The 20070-nt window shown below is 33.1% G+C and overlaps 1 protein-coding gene across 1 annotated transcript in view; it reads right to left on the minus strand.

The window, feature by feature from the left end:
- Positions 1-301: 301 nt before the first annotated feature.
- The window catches only part of LOC105367829 (cytochrome P450 307a1), a 21843-nt gene continuing 2074 nt past the window's right edge, over positions 302-20070 (minus strand). The window contains exon 2 of the mRNA XM_011506646.1: positions 302-1518. Within this exon, the coding sequence (XP_011504948.1) occupies positions 302-1518 (1217 nt within the window). The remainder of the gene's footprint in view (positions 1519-20070) is intronic.

The following is a 20070-nucleotide window of genomic DNA, read 5'->3' on the forward strand; positions in this document are numbered from 1 at the left end:
AATAACACGCGCACTACTCGAATTCTTAAACTCTGCACATTTTGACAATTTTATTATTATTTATTTATTTATTTATTTATTTATTTATTTATTTATTTATTTATTTATTTATTTTATTGCTCGCCAATAATAAGTTGTCAAAATTATCGTTTAAACAACAACGAAATAGTGCCGATATATTTAGATAAGATTATTCTATCGAGTCTATTCGATGGATTCATTAATGTATTTATTCATCTCCTTAATCTTGCATCGGAGATAGAGTGAAAGAAGAAGAAGATTTCCTTTCGTCAGCTGGCCATTAGAGTGCAGAACTGTTCGAAGAGACGGTTTTTCTGGGTGTAAATACGAGGTTAAAGCAATCTGGAGGTACGGCCACGCAACTTGGCTGTATTTTACTTTTGATGTCCGCTTTAAATGGCGCACTTATATCGAATCGCGATAAAAGTCCTGTGACGACTATGAATGCGAATCCTTGCACTAATCTCTGACCTATGCAGGTCCTCTTACCAGTGGAGAAAGGCACGAAATGCTCGGGTCTCATGACTCTTGTAACCATTGTATGATCTTGTTCCGCTTGCTTTAAGAATCTCTCCGGCCGAAATTCCTTGCAATCTTGTCCCCAATAAGATTCGCCCAAATTCAGATCATAATTGTTGACGAAGATGACGGTATCTTTTGCAATCGGATATCCGCCAATATCCGTCTCACAAGTGGCTACGTGCGGCACAATTGGCGAACTCGAGACTCTAAGCGTTTCCCAAATTACAGCCTCCGTATAAGGCATGCTCAGTCTATCATTTAACGAAACCAGCTTCAAACCATTAACATTGGACTTTTGATTTAGGACGGCGTCACATTCCTCTTGAATCTTCGCCTGGACATTGGTATGCGAAACTGCATTGGCTAAAATCATCATAACCAAATTTCCGATTGCCGAGTGCCCACCCAAAAAATCTTCCAATTCGAAAATAATATGTTGCCAGGAGAGCTCGGACTCTGTACTTTCTAGATGAAGTAACAGAGCATCGGTGAAGTCCCGGGGCACTCCATTTTCCAAGTCCAAGCTCGCGCGGCGAGGCTCAATTATTTGTTTGAGAATAAAGCTACGTATCTCAGTTGCCCAGTTATTCAAACGATGCATGTGTCGAGTGTAAAAAATCTTGAGCCAAGGCAAAAAGTCCACGGCATAACCTTGGTTGATGTCCCAAAATATTTCATCGAAGATGCGTACAACTCGATTAAATTTCTCATCATAATAACCAAAGCGTGTAGAGCACATATATTGAGTGAACATATTGCCGATCGCTGTAAGAATTACAGGTTTGACCGGACGCTCACCTTTGAGGATTGGAGCATTCGCTTGGTGGCTTAAGACATTGAGAAGCTGTAACATTTCGTCGACGGCGACACGAGATAGTTCCTCTTGCTGAGAACTGCCACCACGAGGAGAGCAAAAACTACGAGCAATCGATCGCCGCTTACGTTGAAGATCCGACCAATCGCATAAAGCTAGAGCTGAAATAATAAAAGTTTTGTCATTAGCAAATTTTATCCATATTTATCCATTAGCTACTACTACACGTTCGCGCTCATTGAATTTATAAATACATACAATTTCGTACGATTAGTATCCATAATAAGTGTATGAAAAGCAAATTAACAAGACACACGATCATCAATGCTAATCACATCGAGGCCAATAAATCAACAATATAATTATCAGTTAAGTACTGAATTATCGGTTTATTTAAAAAAATTACAAACGCTTCAAAAACATAAGAGATATGTAAATTTTACACAACGTCAATTATAAATAAGACAATTGATGTAACATTGGTAGTAGGCAAATACTATTAATGTTGTATTAATCAAATTGGTAATTTGGGTCGATAAATAAGAAAATCTTGGCAACTTAAAATATATCTACGTAATAGTAATATTAATATTAAACAAATTCAAATATTGTCATTTCTATAGTTTCTAAAAAACAGTGAAACAACTATTTTAGTTTCTCATAATAATATGATTAAACTATTAAAAACTGCATCAAATGGGCAATAAATAAATACAAATATCGATATATCGATATATATATATATATATATATATACATATATATGCATATACATATACGATTAAACTTGCATAACATGTGGAGATGAGGGTAAAATGAACTAACAATAGCGAAATGATTAGTAATTAAAATGCATTTAGAGATAGACATTGAAATAATTTACAGCGCGTAGTTTAGTCCAGTCGAGCAGTATGTTTATGTGGAGAGGCAGTATTTAATAAAATAATGTTACATGTGGTAGTCGCTATAAAGGTCAAGGTTGATTCTACAGCAGATTTACATAGATTTCAGAAAAAATGGCAAGGTTTTATGTCACGCATAAATATATGATAAATACTGTCGAAGAAGGTGAATACCTGTTTCGATTAATTGAAAAGCACTCGAAAGACTGAATCTGCGAAATGAATCACGGCATAATTAAGAAGAAAAGGAAGACAGAGATAGATAGATAGATAGATATATATATATATATAGAGAGAGAGAGAGAGAGAGAGAGAGAGAGAGAGAGAGAGAGAGATAGAGAGAGATAGAGAGAGGTTATGCGCGCTCGTGTGCGTGCGTGCGTGCGTTCGTGCGTGTGAGGGAGGGATGGGATGGGATGGGATGGGATGGGGGATGGGGGATGGTATGGGATGGGGGATGGGACATACAAAGGGGCAGAGGAGAGGACGGAGAAGAGGAAGAAGAAGAGGAAGAGGAGGTGGAGGAGGATGGTAGGATGGATGGTAAAGAGGATGAAGAAGAATAAATGGAGATAAGAAGACATTGAGAGTGAGAGAGTGTGAGAGTGTGAGAGTGAGAGAGTTAGTGAGTGAGAGAGTGAGAAAGGAAAAAGAAGAATAATCATTATTCTATTAGATATGGTCGAAAATATTTTAACATGTAAGAGATTGGCTTCTGCGATTAGCGGTGGTTTGAACTTGACCCGAAAGAACATCATATCTCAGCATCGTTCCGCATTCTAAGGACGTTGAGTAAGCAAAGAAGATCCGATCGAGGGTAAATAGCGAACTACACTCGACGTAGTTCTTGACCTTGGTCTTAAAATTTCAGTCACAATCCTCCACCACAAGTCTTTTATCATCTATGACCACGCCTTCGAATCCGAATTGTCCTCATGTGATGGGGTTTCGAGACGTAACCAAAGAGAATATTACCCCTTCCCAACCTATCCCCGCTCCCTCTTGGGCGCTCCATCCCTTCTGGGCTTGTCCTTCTCCATCGACGAATTTAACAACAAACGAGCATTCGAAACCGAAACAAATCGCTTCGATCATTATTACAATATAATTATTATGAATAATATTATTCGTAATAATGATAATTTACTCCTCTATATCGGTAACAGGTAAGACCAACATTAAATCATAATACTCTCAATGTCAAATTAATTATTAAGGTAACCATAAATTTTAATATTTACCATTTAATACGTTCTTAAGAATTATGTTATAAACAATATTATAAAATATTTTATATATATATATATATATATATATATATATATATATTTCTTTTATTGAAGTATGAATTAAGACTTTGAAACTTATGCAGAATATTTAACGTTAATATTTCTTCTTTATTTCAATTTTTTTTTTTTTCCTTTTTTTTCTTTTTGTTTAAATTTTATTTCACATAATGCCAGATTGAACGTCCGATAACTATTATATTAAAATGTAAATAGTTAAATATAAATTGAGGCAAATTAAACCATGATATATTAGATTTTTTTTTAATCTTAAAAAATAATAATATAATAAAATTGCTAAATAAATAATAGTCATTGTGTTTTATACTATTGCATGTTTTGCAACAAAAATGTTGCAGATTTTTGTTGTTTGTATTCGGCAGGTACCAATATAATTGCTATGCATATGCGTTATAAATATCAAGCGAGATGTTATTGAAATCCATTATGGCGTCAGGATAATAAAAAAAAAAAAAAAAAAAAAAAAAAAAAAAAAAAGATCTGGATCGGTCGTTCATAAATTTACAGCTTTCCTAGAGAAATCATACCATTCACACCATTATAATTTATACTTTAAAGCACAATCTATCCTAATAGATCGAACGAAACAACCGGCCACACCACATTGACTAAGATATAAACGAGGAGACCAAGTTTCAAAAATAACCCCTTTGACTGCTCCCTTTGACTGCTTAAACATATTACCACGCGATAAATGTGCGTAGGCTGCAAGTCGCATAAAGCAGCAGAGGTCCTTTGTGGCCCAATTCAGAATGTGCTGATATTGCATGCAGCCGCTTTACGATCACTCTAAAACGCACAGAATTTCAATTTAAATGGTAGCACCCCCCGGTGCCTCGGCAGCGCTAAGTTTAGCCGTGTGGGGCGCGTCGGGCACTCGTCGCCGTCACCCAAGTTATTCGCTAAATCTCGCGGACTCGAGATTCCCCATCGCTATCGCGCGAAGCTTGCGCAAACGAAAAGGACTTGGCGCCTCATACGGATGCGCGAGCTCTTGCTCGCCGTCACGCATGCGCGGATAATCGAATTCCAAGAAGTAGCCGGGGAGTCTGAGTCTCTCGTGGTTAATTCGACTATAAAGGAGGCTATTACACGGGCTCGTTTCGCTTCCTGCTCCCGATCGACTACTCGCCGCGACCAGTCGTCAGCAACCGGCCGTGTTACATGCGCACACATATAGTGCTCGGTACGTCAGCCCCCTCGGCTTTCTTATTATTTATACTTGTTACCCGCGCTAAGCCCAGCCCCAGCCCCGGCACCTGGCCACTCGAGAATGCCAACCTCGGCGGAAATTAAGAGTAACCGGTCCGATAGCAATTTTCAGCTGACATGTACCGAGTTTGTCCGCTGGACAAAAGTTTATACACACGCGAGAGAGCAAGCGGCATCCCTCCCCCACCACCTCCACCTCCTCCTCGTGCCACCGCGTCACCCCCCTCCCCCCAATCGCCCTCCCACTCCCCAAAATCGCTCCCTCGCTCCCTCTCTCTCTCTCTCTCTCTCTCTCTCTCTCTCTCTCTCTCGGTTTCTCTCCCCCAACGACACCACCGCCGCCACCACCGACATCACCGCCCCCTTTTTCTCTTTAACAGCGGCGCGGCTTTTCGATCAGTTACTACGCGCGGATAACTCGTCGAGGATCGTGAAATTTTCACTTTTATACGAGAAAGCTATATTGTAAAATCGAAATCGCAAACGTGACACACTTATTAAGAATGATGGTGCGAGCGAGAAAATTTATCGCATTCAATTTATTGCGTCACTTTTCGCCAATCCTCGGCATTGTTAGCAATTGAAATTAAGTATCTTAATACTCATGATACATATAGGATTTTTATTCTTTTGGCGCGAATTCCGTGAATGCGAAATAAAAAAAGAAGATGAATAAGAAGAAGAAGAAGAAGAAGAAGAAGAAGAAGAAGAAGAAGAAGAAGAAGAAGAAGAAGAAGAAGAAGAAGAAGAAGAAGAAGAGGAAGAAGAAGATGATGATGATGATGAAGCAGAAGAAGAAGAAGAAGAAGAAGATGAAGAAAAAGAAGATGAAGAAAAATTAATAAATAAAAAGAAAAAAATACCTCTACCACTTCCCAACTGCTCTTGTTTATATTCGAATGAGTGCTTCTTTGCGTTCGGCAAAAGGGTCAAGGGCTGATGCACCATAATTTTTTTACATTTTACGTATTAAAAGTAGGTTACGTCTGCATTCCGTCACGCAATAATCATTTTGAAGAAAGGGAATATGCAGGACCTCGATACGTCCTTAATATTAGAAGCAAATAAAGGTCGTAAAAGTAAAAGCGATATACTGACACGATTTAAGCGCGGCTTTGGTTCAATTCCTTGAAATTTTACTCATCTCTATTATTTTTCTTTTTTCTTTTGGTTTTCTTTGTTTTTTGTTTTGTCTTTTTGTTTTGTTTTTGTTTTTATCTTAATTATAAGCCAAAACTTATTAGTTTGTTATCGTTAAATTCCTTAATCTCAAGATAGGCAAGGAGAGGTGAAATTGAAGTAAAATTCAAATTCATTACTTAAGCCACCAATTAGCGCAAAAAGCAAATATGCAAAAATATATATATATACATATATGTATATATAATTATAATAATTATAATATATAGATTTATGATTATTTAAAGGAATTTATAATTTGCCCCATTTTCCACGACAACTCTTTCTTTCATTCCGTATTAATCAACCAATGCGCTATCTCTTTTTCGTCTACAACTCAAGGTTACTACTGTTCCGTTAACCTATATTTGCACCTTCCGTATTCAATCCCTAGTTTTAGTAGCAGTTGGTTGCATTATGTATTTAGCCCATTATTCTTTATAAAATATAAAAGAATTAATTATTAATCAAACATTAAAATAATATAAATTTAAAATTCTATTCTTATCACACACGCGCGCACATATTTATTTATTTAACACTTTAGGCTTATTTCTGACCAAGACTAAGACCTAAATCCATAACGAGACTCATTCTAATAAATCCTTCTGTCGTTTTAACGAAAGGGTTATACGGGTTGCATAATACCTAAAAAAAAAAAAAAAAAAAAAAAAAAAAAAAAAAAAAATTTGCACACATTCAATTTCAGCTAATTGCCTGGAAAACCATAGTTTTTTATTATCAAATTTTTGATAAATAAAATATATTTTGTAATCTAATGTATGATACCGATCAATCAAACCTTTCTATAAACTGTAAACTTCCAATGTGTGAAATTTCTATAAACGTCATTCTACATTAAAAACTATAGGTATCGCAGTGTCAATTTTCAAAAATCTAAACAATTTCAACCTTATATATAAAGATATTTTCATTAATTATTGTAGATAAAATATCAAGAAATATTTTATATTTACCTTACATAGTCTTGCAAAAATACTTGAACTTATTTCAAAGCAATCGATTTAATTACCAATGCCGTCAAACATATCTCCCTAATCAGATTTTTAAATAATCTCAATAAGAATAAATTATTCTTGAGCAATTCTCGAAGGCAATAAGACGGGCAATTGATACTTTCACCACCCAACTATCGTGCGAAGAATATATTTATAAACGGTTCTAAGTAAAAGGGGTGTGCAGTATTAACTTTCCCACATAATTTTGTAGAATATAAAGAAAGATATAATTGCCTAAGAACAATTATTTAAAAAAAAAAAAAATAATAAATAAATAAAAAAAAATAAAAAATTACCATTTCCTTCAAATTTTCATAACTATCGTTTACAATCGTTATAAATTATTCTATAAATTTTTCTATAATTCAAACATTAAAATTTTGCATAATGATATTTGAAATTTTTTTACAGAATTAAAAATAAATTTAAACAATTCTCTAACTCCATTATTTAAAAAAAAAAAAAGTATAATACTTGTCTAGACTGTTATTATTAAATTATTTAACAATAAACAGTAACACTATTCTATTTGCGTAATATTCGCTTTCATTCGTATTAACCGTGTAATAAAAATTCTACCTAATTAACTGTGTAAATTAATGAATTTATTGAATAATTATCGATATAAAAATATTTTCATCTACAGTATTTATGGCAACGGTTATACTAATTATGCATATAACAAATATTGGATTTTTCGTTGTTTTTTTTTCATCACAATTTTTTCAAAATCCTTTTCCTTCTGCGATAACTATATTTATGAAGGAAATACAAAAACCGTATCATTCATAAGTTTGCCAATACTTTATATCTTTATTCTGTTCATTGCAAATGCTTAAGCATTAAGAGACTAAGCATTTAAAATTAAAAGTAAATGACAGTTACAAATGAGTAGGAATTTGTAGTGTAGAGTATTATAAGTACACAGGACTTAAAATATGATATTTGTTTGTATAATACTGCTAGGATGATAATCTTCTATCGGATAAATACACCAGAGGTAAAATAAAACCTATACATGCACAGATACATGATACAACAACAATGTAAAAAGTATGAATAAATTGGAATTTAAAATAAATAAGTATAGGTATATTTCAAGACGTACTAAGTGTGATGTTGAGGCTCTAGTAATTTATTAAACGAAAAGATATGAATGGAATAGATGTATTTAGCTAAGCACACGTTTTTATGAATAATAATTTATATAATTTAGGGAGCTCCTGAATAAATTAAAAAATACTACAAGTTATGTGAGAAACTAAGTTCATCAATTAGATACTATCATATTTTACTATAAAACATTCATGACTTAAATATGTAGTAGCAAATTATCTTTATCTCGTGTCAGATAAAAAAAAAATACTTTAATTAATAGCATTGGTTTCAAAAATCCATTCACTACATAAAAATTAGGAATTTATGGAAATTTACTAAATTTGATCACCATTCCAAGCAATAAAAGAAAAATACAAGAGATTTCAGTAGTTGGAATGATGTTTCACTACTAGTCACGTGTTATAAAGATAAAATTACTGAAAATTTTGGATATTTAAAATCCAAATTTTCATTTGATGGATCAATAAATTTTTTACAGTTATTAATAAAATATCACACTCATATTTTAAATTTAAAAATGATAATGATTGTCAGGAGAAAATTATAAAGTAATAGACATTCTTCTGTATGAAAACATTAATGGAAAGAAGAACATTAGTGTTATAATAATAAGCTGTTTCCCAATACAAAATGTTTAAATAAATAAAGCGAAGGTTTGTGTTTGATGTTACATAAATTTAATAAGCAAAATAAACTATGATAAATAAATTTTACTTATACATGATATTGCAGTTCACTAATGCATATAGCTGATGCTTGATTATTATTATTATCATCATCATCATCATCATCATCATCGTCGTCATCATCATCATCATCATCATCATCATCATCATCATCATCATCATCATCATCATCATCATCATCATCATCATCATCATCATCATCATCATCATTATTATTATTATTATTATCATTATTATTATTATTATTATCATTATTACCGTCAATCGCTGAATTAAACCATAAACAAAACAATAAAAATTAACTGCTACAAATATAATAATCTTTCTTCATTTACACGATTCATTTCTATATATATATATATATATATATATTCTATTCTATTTTGAATGTCATCATTTTCTGAAGAAAAAGTATTTCAAGATTAAACAAGGTATTATAGTGATGATTAGATATTATCAAATAGAATTGGATACTATTATACAATTATGCAAATAAAATGTAAGGTTCTTTGACGTGAATTATGTAACTTTGTGAAATATATAAGCATATAGAATTAATTTATGATGAAATTGCAGCATAATCTTTTTTAGCTTAAAAGACTAATTTAGTTTAGCAATGGCTAATATATTTGTAATATTAAAGGCATAAGACAACGGTTACAAATAGATGCAAAATTTAAAAATTAATATAATAGACTGTAATATTCTAGGATAACCTAATTCATAAGCAAATCGGTATTACAAAATTTGTAACTAATATATTTTATAATAGATTTTTATATTATTAAAAGAAAACAAAAATTTTTGTAAAAACAGAAAAATAATAATATGCGCGTATGGTGTTGCAATAGATGGATAAATTAATCAAAGTCCTCACATTATTCTAACTTGATCTGAATTTTATAGCAAAGAAGTAAAATAACTAAACTTACATAACATGTGGAGATGAGGGTAAAATGAACTAACAATAGCGAAATGATTAGTAATTAAAATGCATTTAGAGATAGACATTGAAATAATTTACAGCGCGTAGTTTAGTCCAGTCGAGCAGTATGTTTATGTGGAGAGGCAGTATTTAATAAAATAATGTTACATGTGGTAGTCGCTATAAAGGTCAAGGTTGATTCTACAGCAGATTTACATAGATTTCAGAAAAAATGGCAAGGTTTTATGTCACGCATAAATATATGATAAATACTGTCGAAGAAGGTGAATACCTGTTTCGATTAATTGAAAAGCACTCGAAAGACTGAATCTGCGAAATGAATCACGGCATAATTAAGAAGAAAAGGAAGACAGAGATAGATAGATAGATAGATATATATATATATATAGAGAGAGAGAGAGAGAGAGAGAGAGAGAGAGAGAGAGATAGAGAGAGATAGAGAGAGATAGAGAGAGGTTATGCGCGCTCGTGTGCGTGCGTGCGTGCGTTCGTGCGTGTGAGGGAGGGATGGGATGGGATGGGATGGGATGGGGGATGGGGGATGGTATGGGATGGGGGATGGGACATACAAAGGGGCAGAGGAGAGGACGGAGAAGAGGAAGAAGAAGAGGAAGAGGAGGTGGAGGAGGATGGTAGGATGGATGGTAAAGAGGATGAAGAAGAATAAATGGAGATAAGAAGACATTGAGAGTGAGAGAGTGTGAGAGTGTGAGAGTGAGAGAGTTAGTGAGTGAGAGAGTGAGAAAGGAAAAAGAAGAATAATCATTATTCTATTAGATATGGTCGAAAATATTTTAACATGTAAGAGATTGGCTTCTGCGATTAGCGGTGGTTTGAACTTGACCCGAAAGAACATCATATCTCAGCATCGTTCCGCATTCTAAGGACGTTGAGTAAGCAAAGAAGATCCGATCGAGGGTAAATAGCGAACTACACTCGACGTAGTTCTTGACCTTGGTCTTAAAATTTCAGTCACAATCCTCCACCACAAGTCTTTTATCATCTATGACCACGCCTTCGAATCCGAATTGTCCTCATGTGATGGGGTTTCGAGACGTAACCAAAGAGAATATTACCCCTTCCCAACCTATCCCCGCTCCCTCTTGGGCGCTCCATCCCTTCTGGGCTTGTCCTTCTCCATCGACGAATTTAACAACAAACGAGCATTCGAAACCGAAACAAATCGCTTCGATCATTATTACAATATAATTATTATGAATAATATTATTCGTAATAATGATAATTTACTCCTCTATATCGGTAACAGGTAAGACCAACATTAAATCATAATACTCTCAATGTCAAATTAATTATGAGTAAAAAAGTTATTGTATTCTAAATATGTTTTTGTAGTAAATAGCGCCTAATCCGAATCGGTAGCAGTTCAAAGCTTAAATCGCGCCATGAGAATCTCTCCCTCGTATAATTAATTATTTTATTCGCACTATTGTCGCTCGGCAATGATGCGCCTCCATTAAACAAATGGAAAGATCAAATTGGGGTAACTCGGACCTCCACCACGTGATTTTCTATCCAAAGTACTCGATACTCGTCAACTTGAATTCTTCTACAAATTATAATATAAAGGAACAATAAACGATTCCTTAATAAACGATTTACTATTCGTATAAGAAATCAAATAATAATTTCGAAATATATATATATGTTTGCGTGTGTGTGTATGTGTTTGTGTGTGTGTTTATTCATATTATTGCAATATATTTATGACAAAGATTTATAATAACAAGGAATTCAATAAGTTTATTATTATATATATAAAGCAGAACGATAAAAATAGTCAATTGGTTTTATTAAAAAAAAAACAAAATAATGTTATAATCGCATTGTTTATCATTAAATGTATGATATGAGGTAATTTTTTTCAATAGAAAAATTAATCTTTTCTTTTGTAATTGAAATGAAGCGAATAAATAGCTATCCTTGATCATTAGAAATTCAAGACAATGTGCAAATTGTGGCTCGTTTTAGCTGTATAGAAAGCATGTTGACCGAGAATTAGAAGGTTAAGTATTACGTATGTGAAATAATTATTAACGTGATAGTACTGTGAATTAATGTCCCTTGAGAATACAGAAATTGAGAATCCGAGTATTCATAGTTTTCTTGTTTTCTGGTGGGTGATTGTTTGTATAGAGTTTGGAAAATTATTTAAAATATTATCAAATAATTTCTGATTATACCGATCTCTTTATGACGATATAATTAGTATTTAATTGATTGAGACTAATCACGAAATTATCATATAATACTTTCATATCTGTCAATCTATCTTATTATAAATTCTTATTGTAAAGTGCCGTTTCAATGGTGTCGAAAAATGTATCAAAAATTTATGGAACTGAGAATCATACGATATCAATAAGGCTAACGTCTTGTTCCCTAATTCCATGTCAGTTTATAACAAAATAATTTATATAATCAAGCGAAATATGATATTAGAATATTATATTTCTTGCGGGAATTAAATTATAAGCACGATATAGATGGATAATTATTAAGATCGATTTTAGTTTTCACTGAATAACGTGCGAGGAAAGTGTAAAAAGTTTATTTCCATTGAATGAACGTCGTTCGTGAAAGTTAATTAAGTCGACCAATGTCCAGAAAAATGAAAACAATAGAAAAAAAAGGCCATGTCCGAAGAGCGACCAGACATCGCATCGACATCATGATGGCATGAAACTTTGAGGGTTTGGTATAAGGTAAGGGAGGAGCTGCGCTCGGTACACTCACAAATACGCAAAAGAAGGTCAAAATCGCAAGTAGTAAGGACAAGGAATGGGAATGACAAGCCGAATGACAAGAGCCGATGGCCAACGACGGCCGACACACAGCGCAGATCAAAGGATTCCAGGGTTGGGCGTGGATGGGTCGCAGTGGAGTGGAGTGGAGTGGAGTGGAGTGAGGTGGGGTGGGGTCGGTAGGGTGGGGTGGGACGGCGGCGGTGGCGGCGGTGGGGTAGAAGCATTCTATAGCGAATGGATTTTCCAGCGGCAAGGAATCCCATGGAACGTTAGCCGCGACAGTTGGAGGGAGCTTCGCGGGGTAAAACAAACGCGATAAAACGTCGCTGGGATCCTCGTAAAGAAAGAAGAAGCGACTTGTCGCGGTGCATTTACGTCTCGGGAGCGGGGGTCGTCGACCGACGTGAGTCGCACGCGTGCATTCGCCGACCAATCTCCGATTTTTCCAATGACGTCACACCCCAGCAACCTATAAAATAGTCGAACGAAGAGGAAAGAGGAAGAGGGAAAAGAGCCGTTGCCCGCGGGCTGACTCAGTCCCACGAACTTTCAATATCCTAATGATTTCTCTTCTTTCGTCAGCTCTTTTGCCCCGCGTACACGTGCTCAGCCGTCCTGGTATGTGCTTTTCCCTCCCACCCTCCGAATCCCTCCCCTCACGAAATTGGTCGTCGGTGGAGAGGGGGTAGGGGTAGGGGTAGGGGTAGGGATAGGGGTAGGGGTAGGGGTAGGGTGGGGCAGGGGTACGGGCAATGGGGGGGGGGGGGTCGAATCCCCTTTTTTTTTCCTTTCCACGGACACCATTCGGGGGTGGGGGGAGGGGTAGGGATAGGGGGGGGGGTGGGGGGAGGGGGGGGCAGGGGTACGGGCAAAGGGGGGGGGGGGATCGAATCACCTTTTTTTTTCCATTCCACGACGACCATTCCGCGCCTGCGTCGTTCGTCACACGCGGGTAAGTGAATTTGCGCGGTCTGATACCGTTAATTCGGATTGGCGCCGACCATCATTTGCCACGGACGACCGATGAAAATAACAGTAAGCCGCTCGGCCGAAGCGATAACTATCGTACTCCCCACGACTTTGCTCTAGTGTTGTTGCGCACTCCTCGGTGACTCACTTGTTTATCAACCTATTTTCGCGTCACACTCGAAAAAACACGCGCTCACGCGCACCTCTTTCTCATAAACCAATGAAATAACGCCACACCCACGACATCTTATCGATGTGTTACATACAACCTCTTCACTTCATTCCATAATCCGATGACTTTCCATCGTCTTTCTCTCTTCATACAACGATACATGGCACCTAATATGAGTAGTTGTAACTGCTGTAGGCGCAGCAAACAACTTGCATGATTCAAAGTGCGAGCTTGTTGGTTAAAATCGATGCTCTCCACTCCACCCCACCCCCCTCTCCGGCCCTCCCCAACCACACCCCACAATGCTATTAACACCAATTGCACGATTCGATTATTTGGTCGAATGAGAGCAAGTATTGAATTATTAGCATGATCGACGATTCTTTGTTAAATAAGGAAATTTCAATTCGACCGATCTAATTAGCCATTGAATTTTATTTGTCAGATGCAAACATTAAAATCCATTACCGTAAAACTATAATAATGAGGTTTAAAGGCGGTTCGTTACAATATGTGTAAACATTGATCTGTGCCTTGTGCCGTTGTTGTTTTATTTATTAACTAAAGACAAGGATGCCAATAACTTTGTTTTCTCAAAACTCAAAAATTGAATAAAATCGAAGTCTATGGAAAATTGAAAGTGTATAATAAAAACGTTAATTGCTAAAAATTTTGATAAATGACATAGCACATTGTGTACTTAAACTTTTGCAAGTAATATTAATCAAATATATCGAATTAAACTTTCTTATTTAATGAAACAATTGTAATTAGTATTTGTTTTTTTTTATCTCCATTTCTTCTTCTAGAAATTACTGAATTACGTGGCAAAAGTTCACCACTATTTTTTGAATAACAAGCAAATGGTTTTTTTTAGAGATAAAAAAGTTCGCATAATCTTTTAATTGATTATGCAGACATTTTAAATATTAATATTCGAATAAGTGATTATTCAAACGATAAACTTGCGTTTGTAAAGCAAAATCATTCAAAGCCCTGGGACGTTCAATTTCATAACGCGGGATTCGTTCACTTCGTTCGTATTATTAGCCAAAGAAATATAATACGGCTACATGACACTAAACATAAACAAAACCGCACAATAATGGATAATTTCACAATAAGAAAAAAAAACGCCCTCTCATGAATGCTTTCTCTAAAAATACTTTAAACAACCGCGGCACCTAATAGCTTTGGTAACTTTCGAAAGTGCATTGTGTGTGCTACCGCCACCGTTACTCTCAACCACTCTAGCTAATCTCATTCCAGATGAGAAGCGCAATGTTTTTGTATCTGGGTATGTATGCCTGTGTGCACGTGTGCACGTGTGCCTTCGTTGCGTGAATGCGTGTTTGTGGGTGCGCGCGCGAGAGGGCAAATTGGAAATGAAATCATTGAAATAAAAAACACAATTTAAATATCGCATTTCACTTCAATTGTTTAACAATCAATCATATTAATGAGAGATTTGCTTAGTTTTTTTTGTTTTGTTTTTGTTTTTTATTATTATTATTATTATTATTATTATTACTATTATTATTATTATTGTTATTATTATTATTGTTATTATTATTATTGTTATTATTATTATTGTTATTATTATTATTGTTATTATTATTATTGTTATTATTATTATTGTTATTATTATTATTGTTATTATTATTATTGTTATTATTATTATTGTTATTATTATTATTGTTATTATTATTATTGTTATTATTATTATTATTATTATTATTATTATTATTATTATTGTTATTTATGATACAGTATCTACAATTCCATACCGGAACTTATACGCATTCAAACGAATGATATAAACAATTAAGTCATCTTATTAACGGATTTCCCCACAAAAGAAAGTTTCATTTTATGAATGAAAGAAAGAACCTAATGTACATTCTTTAAGATCTATAAACAATCTGGCAACGATTTTCCACTTAAAATTTATTCAAATTTGAACATTTCATTTCAGATTAATGCTATGCTTTTAAAGCGAGTTTTCTTCCTCGGAATCACTTTTATTCTTATCTAAGCCTTTCAGAGAATAAAAAATAATGTGACCTCCAAAAGAAATTCAAAGGAACACTGTTTTACCGAAAAGTAACGTTTTGCTGCATAATTTTCTTCTAACATCATTCCATTTTAGAGCTTATTAAAGCCAAATACATCACTGCTTGGATTTTAATACTATTAAAGCAATCAAATAAGATAAATTGCTTTTAACTATTACTTCATTTTAACGTAGTTCGCTTAGTGAATTAACGAATAATTAGTATTCAATAATAATAGGTTAATTGGAAAAAAATTATTAATAAGATGAGACATGATTAAAGCGAGTTTTTTTTTTTTTTTTTTTATTATAAAGTTTCTCAAATATTTAAACAGCCATTGTCTTATTAGCATATTTATTATAAGCAAAGCCATTTTATGTATCTTTAAAATTAAAAGTATTAACTTTCTTTTTCTATTTATACGTAAGAGAAATATATCTAAAATGCATATGCGCGTAACACACTTAATTATGTTACCATAATAATGTTACTCAAACAAGAAATAAACATATTATCGCGTCGAATAAAAACTTGTTTTTTTGTTTTTTTTTTCATCGTATTATCATACTCCATTTACCGTATACGTACATCCTACGACACACATTAACGTAAATATGGAATATATATTTGATAAAAACAAAAACAAAATAGAAAAAAAATATTATATATAAATTAAGTTTTTAGATTGTATACAATTTGTTATTAAATATATGAAATTAAGTCTATTAAAGGTAAAACCCATTACAGTAGTTAGTAGTTAGTCCGTTGCACAAAAGTGTTATTATACACGATAGGAATAGGAATTTTTATTAAAAGAAGAAAAAAAAACATGATATAATTGTTTATTTAATTATTGATAGCGAATTTATAAGCGTAGTTAAAAAAATTTAATAAACAATGACAAATAATGATTGAAAATGAACTTTGAAGATTTTTTTTATTTTAATGAAAAAATCTGTTGTTTGTTTATAAATCATAAGTTAATATTTAAGCTAATCCGATAATTCTATATGCTGCTAGAATTTTCCGTTTAATTAATAAATAAGAATAATCTCGTCGATACATATTAATGATTTAGATGATGATAAAATAAATTGACTAATAAAAGGAATTTCTCATGGGTACTGTTGTGGATGTAAATAAAATTCCGAAAGCCAATTTTATATATAAAATAATGAATCACGTGTTTACGATTTTTAAATGAGTCCTACTTTTTGAAATAACAGTTATGTTATAATAAAGATAATTCAACATACTCTGTATAATCTAGCATACAAATATATCGAAAATAATGTAAGTATTTATAATACATAAAGAAGAGCGTTATGCAAAGAAATATATTTTTTAAATTACTAAGTAAAAATTGTAGCAGCACCTTTAATGATATATAGTAATAATGAAAAATAACAATAATAATACCGAGTGATATTTTATAAATCGAGTATATGAAGATGTAAATTTGAAAAATTAATGTATTTGTTTAATTTTTTTTTTTTTTTTTTTTTTTTTACTATTCGTTAACTTTAATTAATTTTATTAATTGTTTCTGGAATTTACATACATTTTTTTTCTCGTTGTTGTTGTTGTTGTTGTTGTTGTTGTTAAATTTGTGAAAGTTCAATACATAGATTCAAGATATAGATTATTTCGTATTCTCAATTATTTCGAATTTATTCGAGTTTATAAAATTCTACAACATATCGATAAATCGTAAGCACGGAACATATCTTGATATTTAATTATATTAAAAGAACTCGAGGACTTTCTTAAATTAAGTATAACAAGTCGAACCACAATATTTACAAACGATAATCCTCAGAAATTGATTGAAATCGAATTGTATAATCAATCAGCGGCAATTCGACGATCAAATCCCAATTGACCTTAGTGACGAAAAATGACCAATAACCAATTAGACTTATAATGCTTAAAATCGTCCCAGCCTCCCAATCTCATAATTAAGAGGACCGTCTGTCAATATTCATATAATAACGTGCCCGGATACACCTTATAACAGCTCAATGGTCAATTTATAATCGTGCAGATCCCGCGAAACAGCAAAATATCAGTGACTGCTCTATTAACCTCGTCGCACAAAAAGTAGTTTAAGACGCAGTCGAACGTTGAAAAAGCATTTAACTATAAAGTGCGTCATTTCCCGGTATCGCGCATCACGTATTCGAGCCCACGACGACTCCCACAATTCGTGAGAAGGAAAATGCGAGATGGCAGGCGCACCGAGTAGTGGAGGCACGACGACCTGGACTCTGCCGGCAACGACGTCGGGCAGCACCTTTCTCTCTTCCTTCTCAAGAACGGTAATCTAGATCGGTAGCACGCCGTGATTGGGGTCATTGCCAAGTCTGAGCATTTCAATAACATCCATAACTCACTTTATAAACGGGAGACAAGCGCGCGCGCGTGCAAGCACGTTATTTATTTAAATTAAAAGTGCATCTCGCGCGGAGGCGCAAGGGCGTTGTCGGCTTTTCTTTCGCCTTGCGTATCTCTAAATATCGATTCACTCGCTTATTATATGCGCATTTTACCCGCTGCGGGAAGACTAAAACAACGAAAGTCGACTGCTTCCATTAGGATAATGCGCGCGTGTCTGTTTTTGTGTGCGCGTGTGCGAGCTTTAAGGACGTCGGTAAGATCGACTTTTCAATGAACAGTGGCTTATTGAAAGTCTCCGTCCGTTTTGCTCAAAGTTATTATTCCTTTGGTTTTAAGGGTTATTTTAGCGCAAGGACACCATTACTTACCTCGGCGCACATTTCAGTCTCGATAAGCAATTACTATTTAATTTATAATCATACGATAACAGTTTGTTACTTATTTTATTCGGATATTAAAGCTAGTTTTAATAACGCCTCAATTATTAATATTAATTGTTGTATTTATTATTATTATTATTATTATTATTATTATTATTATTATTATTGTTATTGTTATTGTTATTGTTATTGTTATTGTTATTGTTGTTATTATTATTGTTGTTGTTGTTATTGTTGTTGTTGTTATTGTTATTGTTATTATTATTCTCCGTCTAATTTTAAAATACTTCGTATTTTATATTACTAATTTACATAATTTTAAGGTAAATTATTATCGATTTTTAATATTAGAATTATATTAAAATAATTTTTTCAACACTGCATTCCTGACATTTCTATATAGAATAATATAATATAATATCAATTATAAAATATGAATAAGTAAATGAAAGCGAACAAAGACAAAATAACTTTATCTGCTAATACGGATATTTCTGCAATTTACTCATTGTATTGTTTATTCATCTGTAAATTTCCACTTTAAAATAGTACATTTATTTAAGAAATAATCATTTCGATCAACTGGCCGATATACAAATTATATCCAATTAAATGAGCTAAAACGTTTCGACAAACTCAATATAAACATTTAAGTAACACTTCCAACATTCTATCGAATTGTTATTAGCTGGTAATTTTGTAAATAATAATGATTATTATATTCGTCACAAGTATTTTTCAATATATATGTACATATTTTATACAAAATATTATTAATAATTTCCAGTAACAATTTATTCTGCTAATTAAGTTGGCATTTATTCGCAAATAGCGACATGCGGTGTCGCTTATAACCGGCTTTAGAGAATCCTGATATTTTCCTCGAATGCGAAGGAAAACTGAGATGTAAAGCAAAGTTGGCCCCTCTCCATTCCCACAACGATACATTAAACAATAAAATCAATTGGGCACACAAATACATCGATTTATCTCATACTGGTACCTTCGCAATTCACTTTTTAATTAAACGTCAATGTACGTAATATTTGATTTAAGATTTCTAATGTAGGTTACTGAAAGTTATAATTCAACGTTATTTTTTAAAAAATCTAATAAAGTGCGCTTTACATTATGTCATTACATATTGATTCTCTGCATCAGCAAAAGTTTATCTACTGACAAATCTTTTTATTCACTTTCATATGTAAATACATTATTCCACCCCTTGTCCCTTATGCGTCCCAACAATATCATTGACATTTAAAAAGAAATATATTTAATGATAATGATATAAATAACTTTTGCATTTTAAAGTTATTATTTCTTTTTGTGCGTATCAAGTGCATTCTGCATAGTTAAAGAATTTTATCTTTCCGAAATGAAATTGGCTTTTTGTATAGAAAGGTAGTGAACCGTAAAATTTTTATATTATTTTTTTTTTTTTTGTTTTTTTTTTTTTGTTTTATTAGCTTAACCGCATACTAGAAACGAATATTTAATGTCAAGCAAATAATTTTATTTTGTCAGAAGATACGGGTTAATTAAAATTTTAAGCAACAACAATTATTATTTATTATAATTATGAATTTGTGTGTAGAAAATGTTT

This window comes from Ceratosolen solmsi, unplaced genomic scaffold (assembly GCF_000503995.2).
Source record: "Ceratosolen solmsi marchali unplaced genomic scaffold, CerSol_1.0 scaffold6, whole genome shotgun sequence".
In the NCBI taxonomy this organism is placed as follows: Eukaryota; Metazoa; Arthropoda; class Insecta; order Hymenoptera; family Agaonidae; genus Ceratosolen; species Ceratosolen solmsi.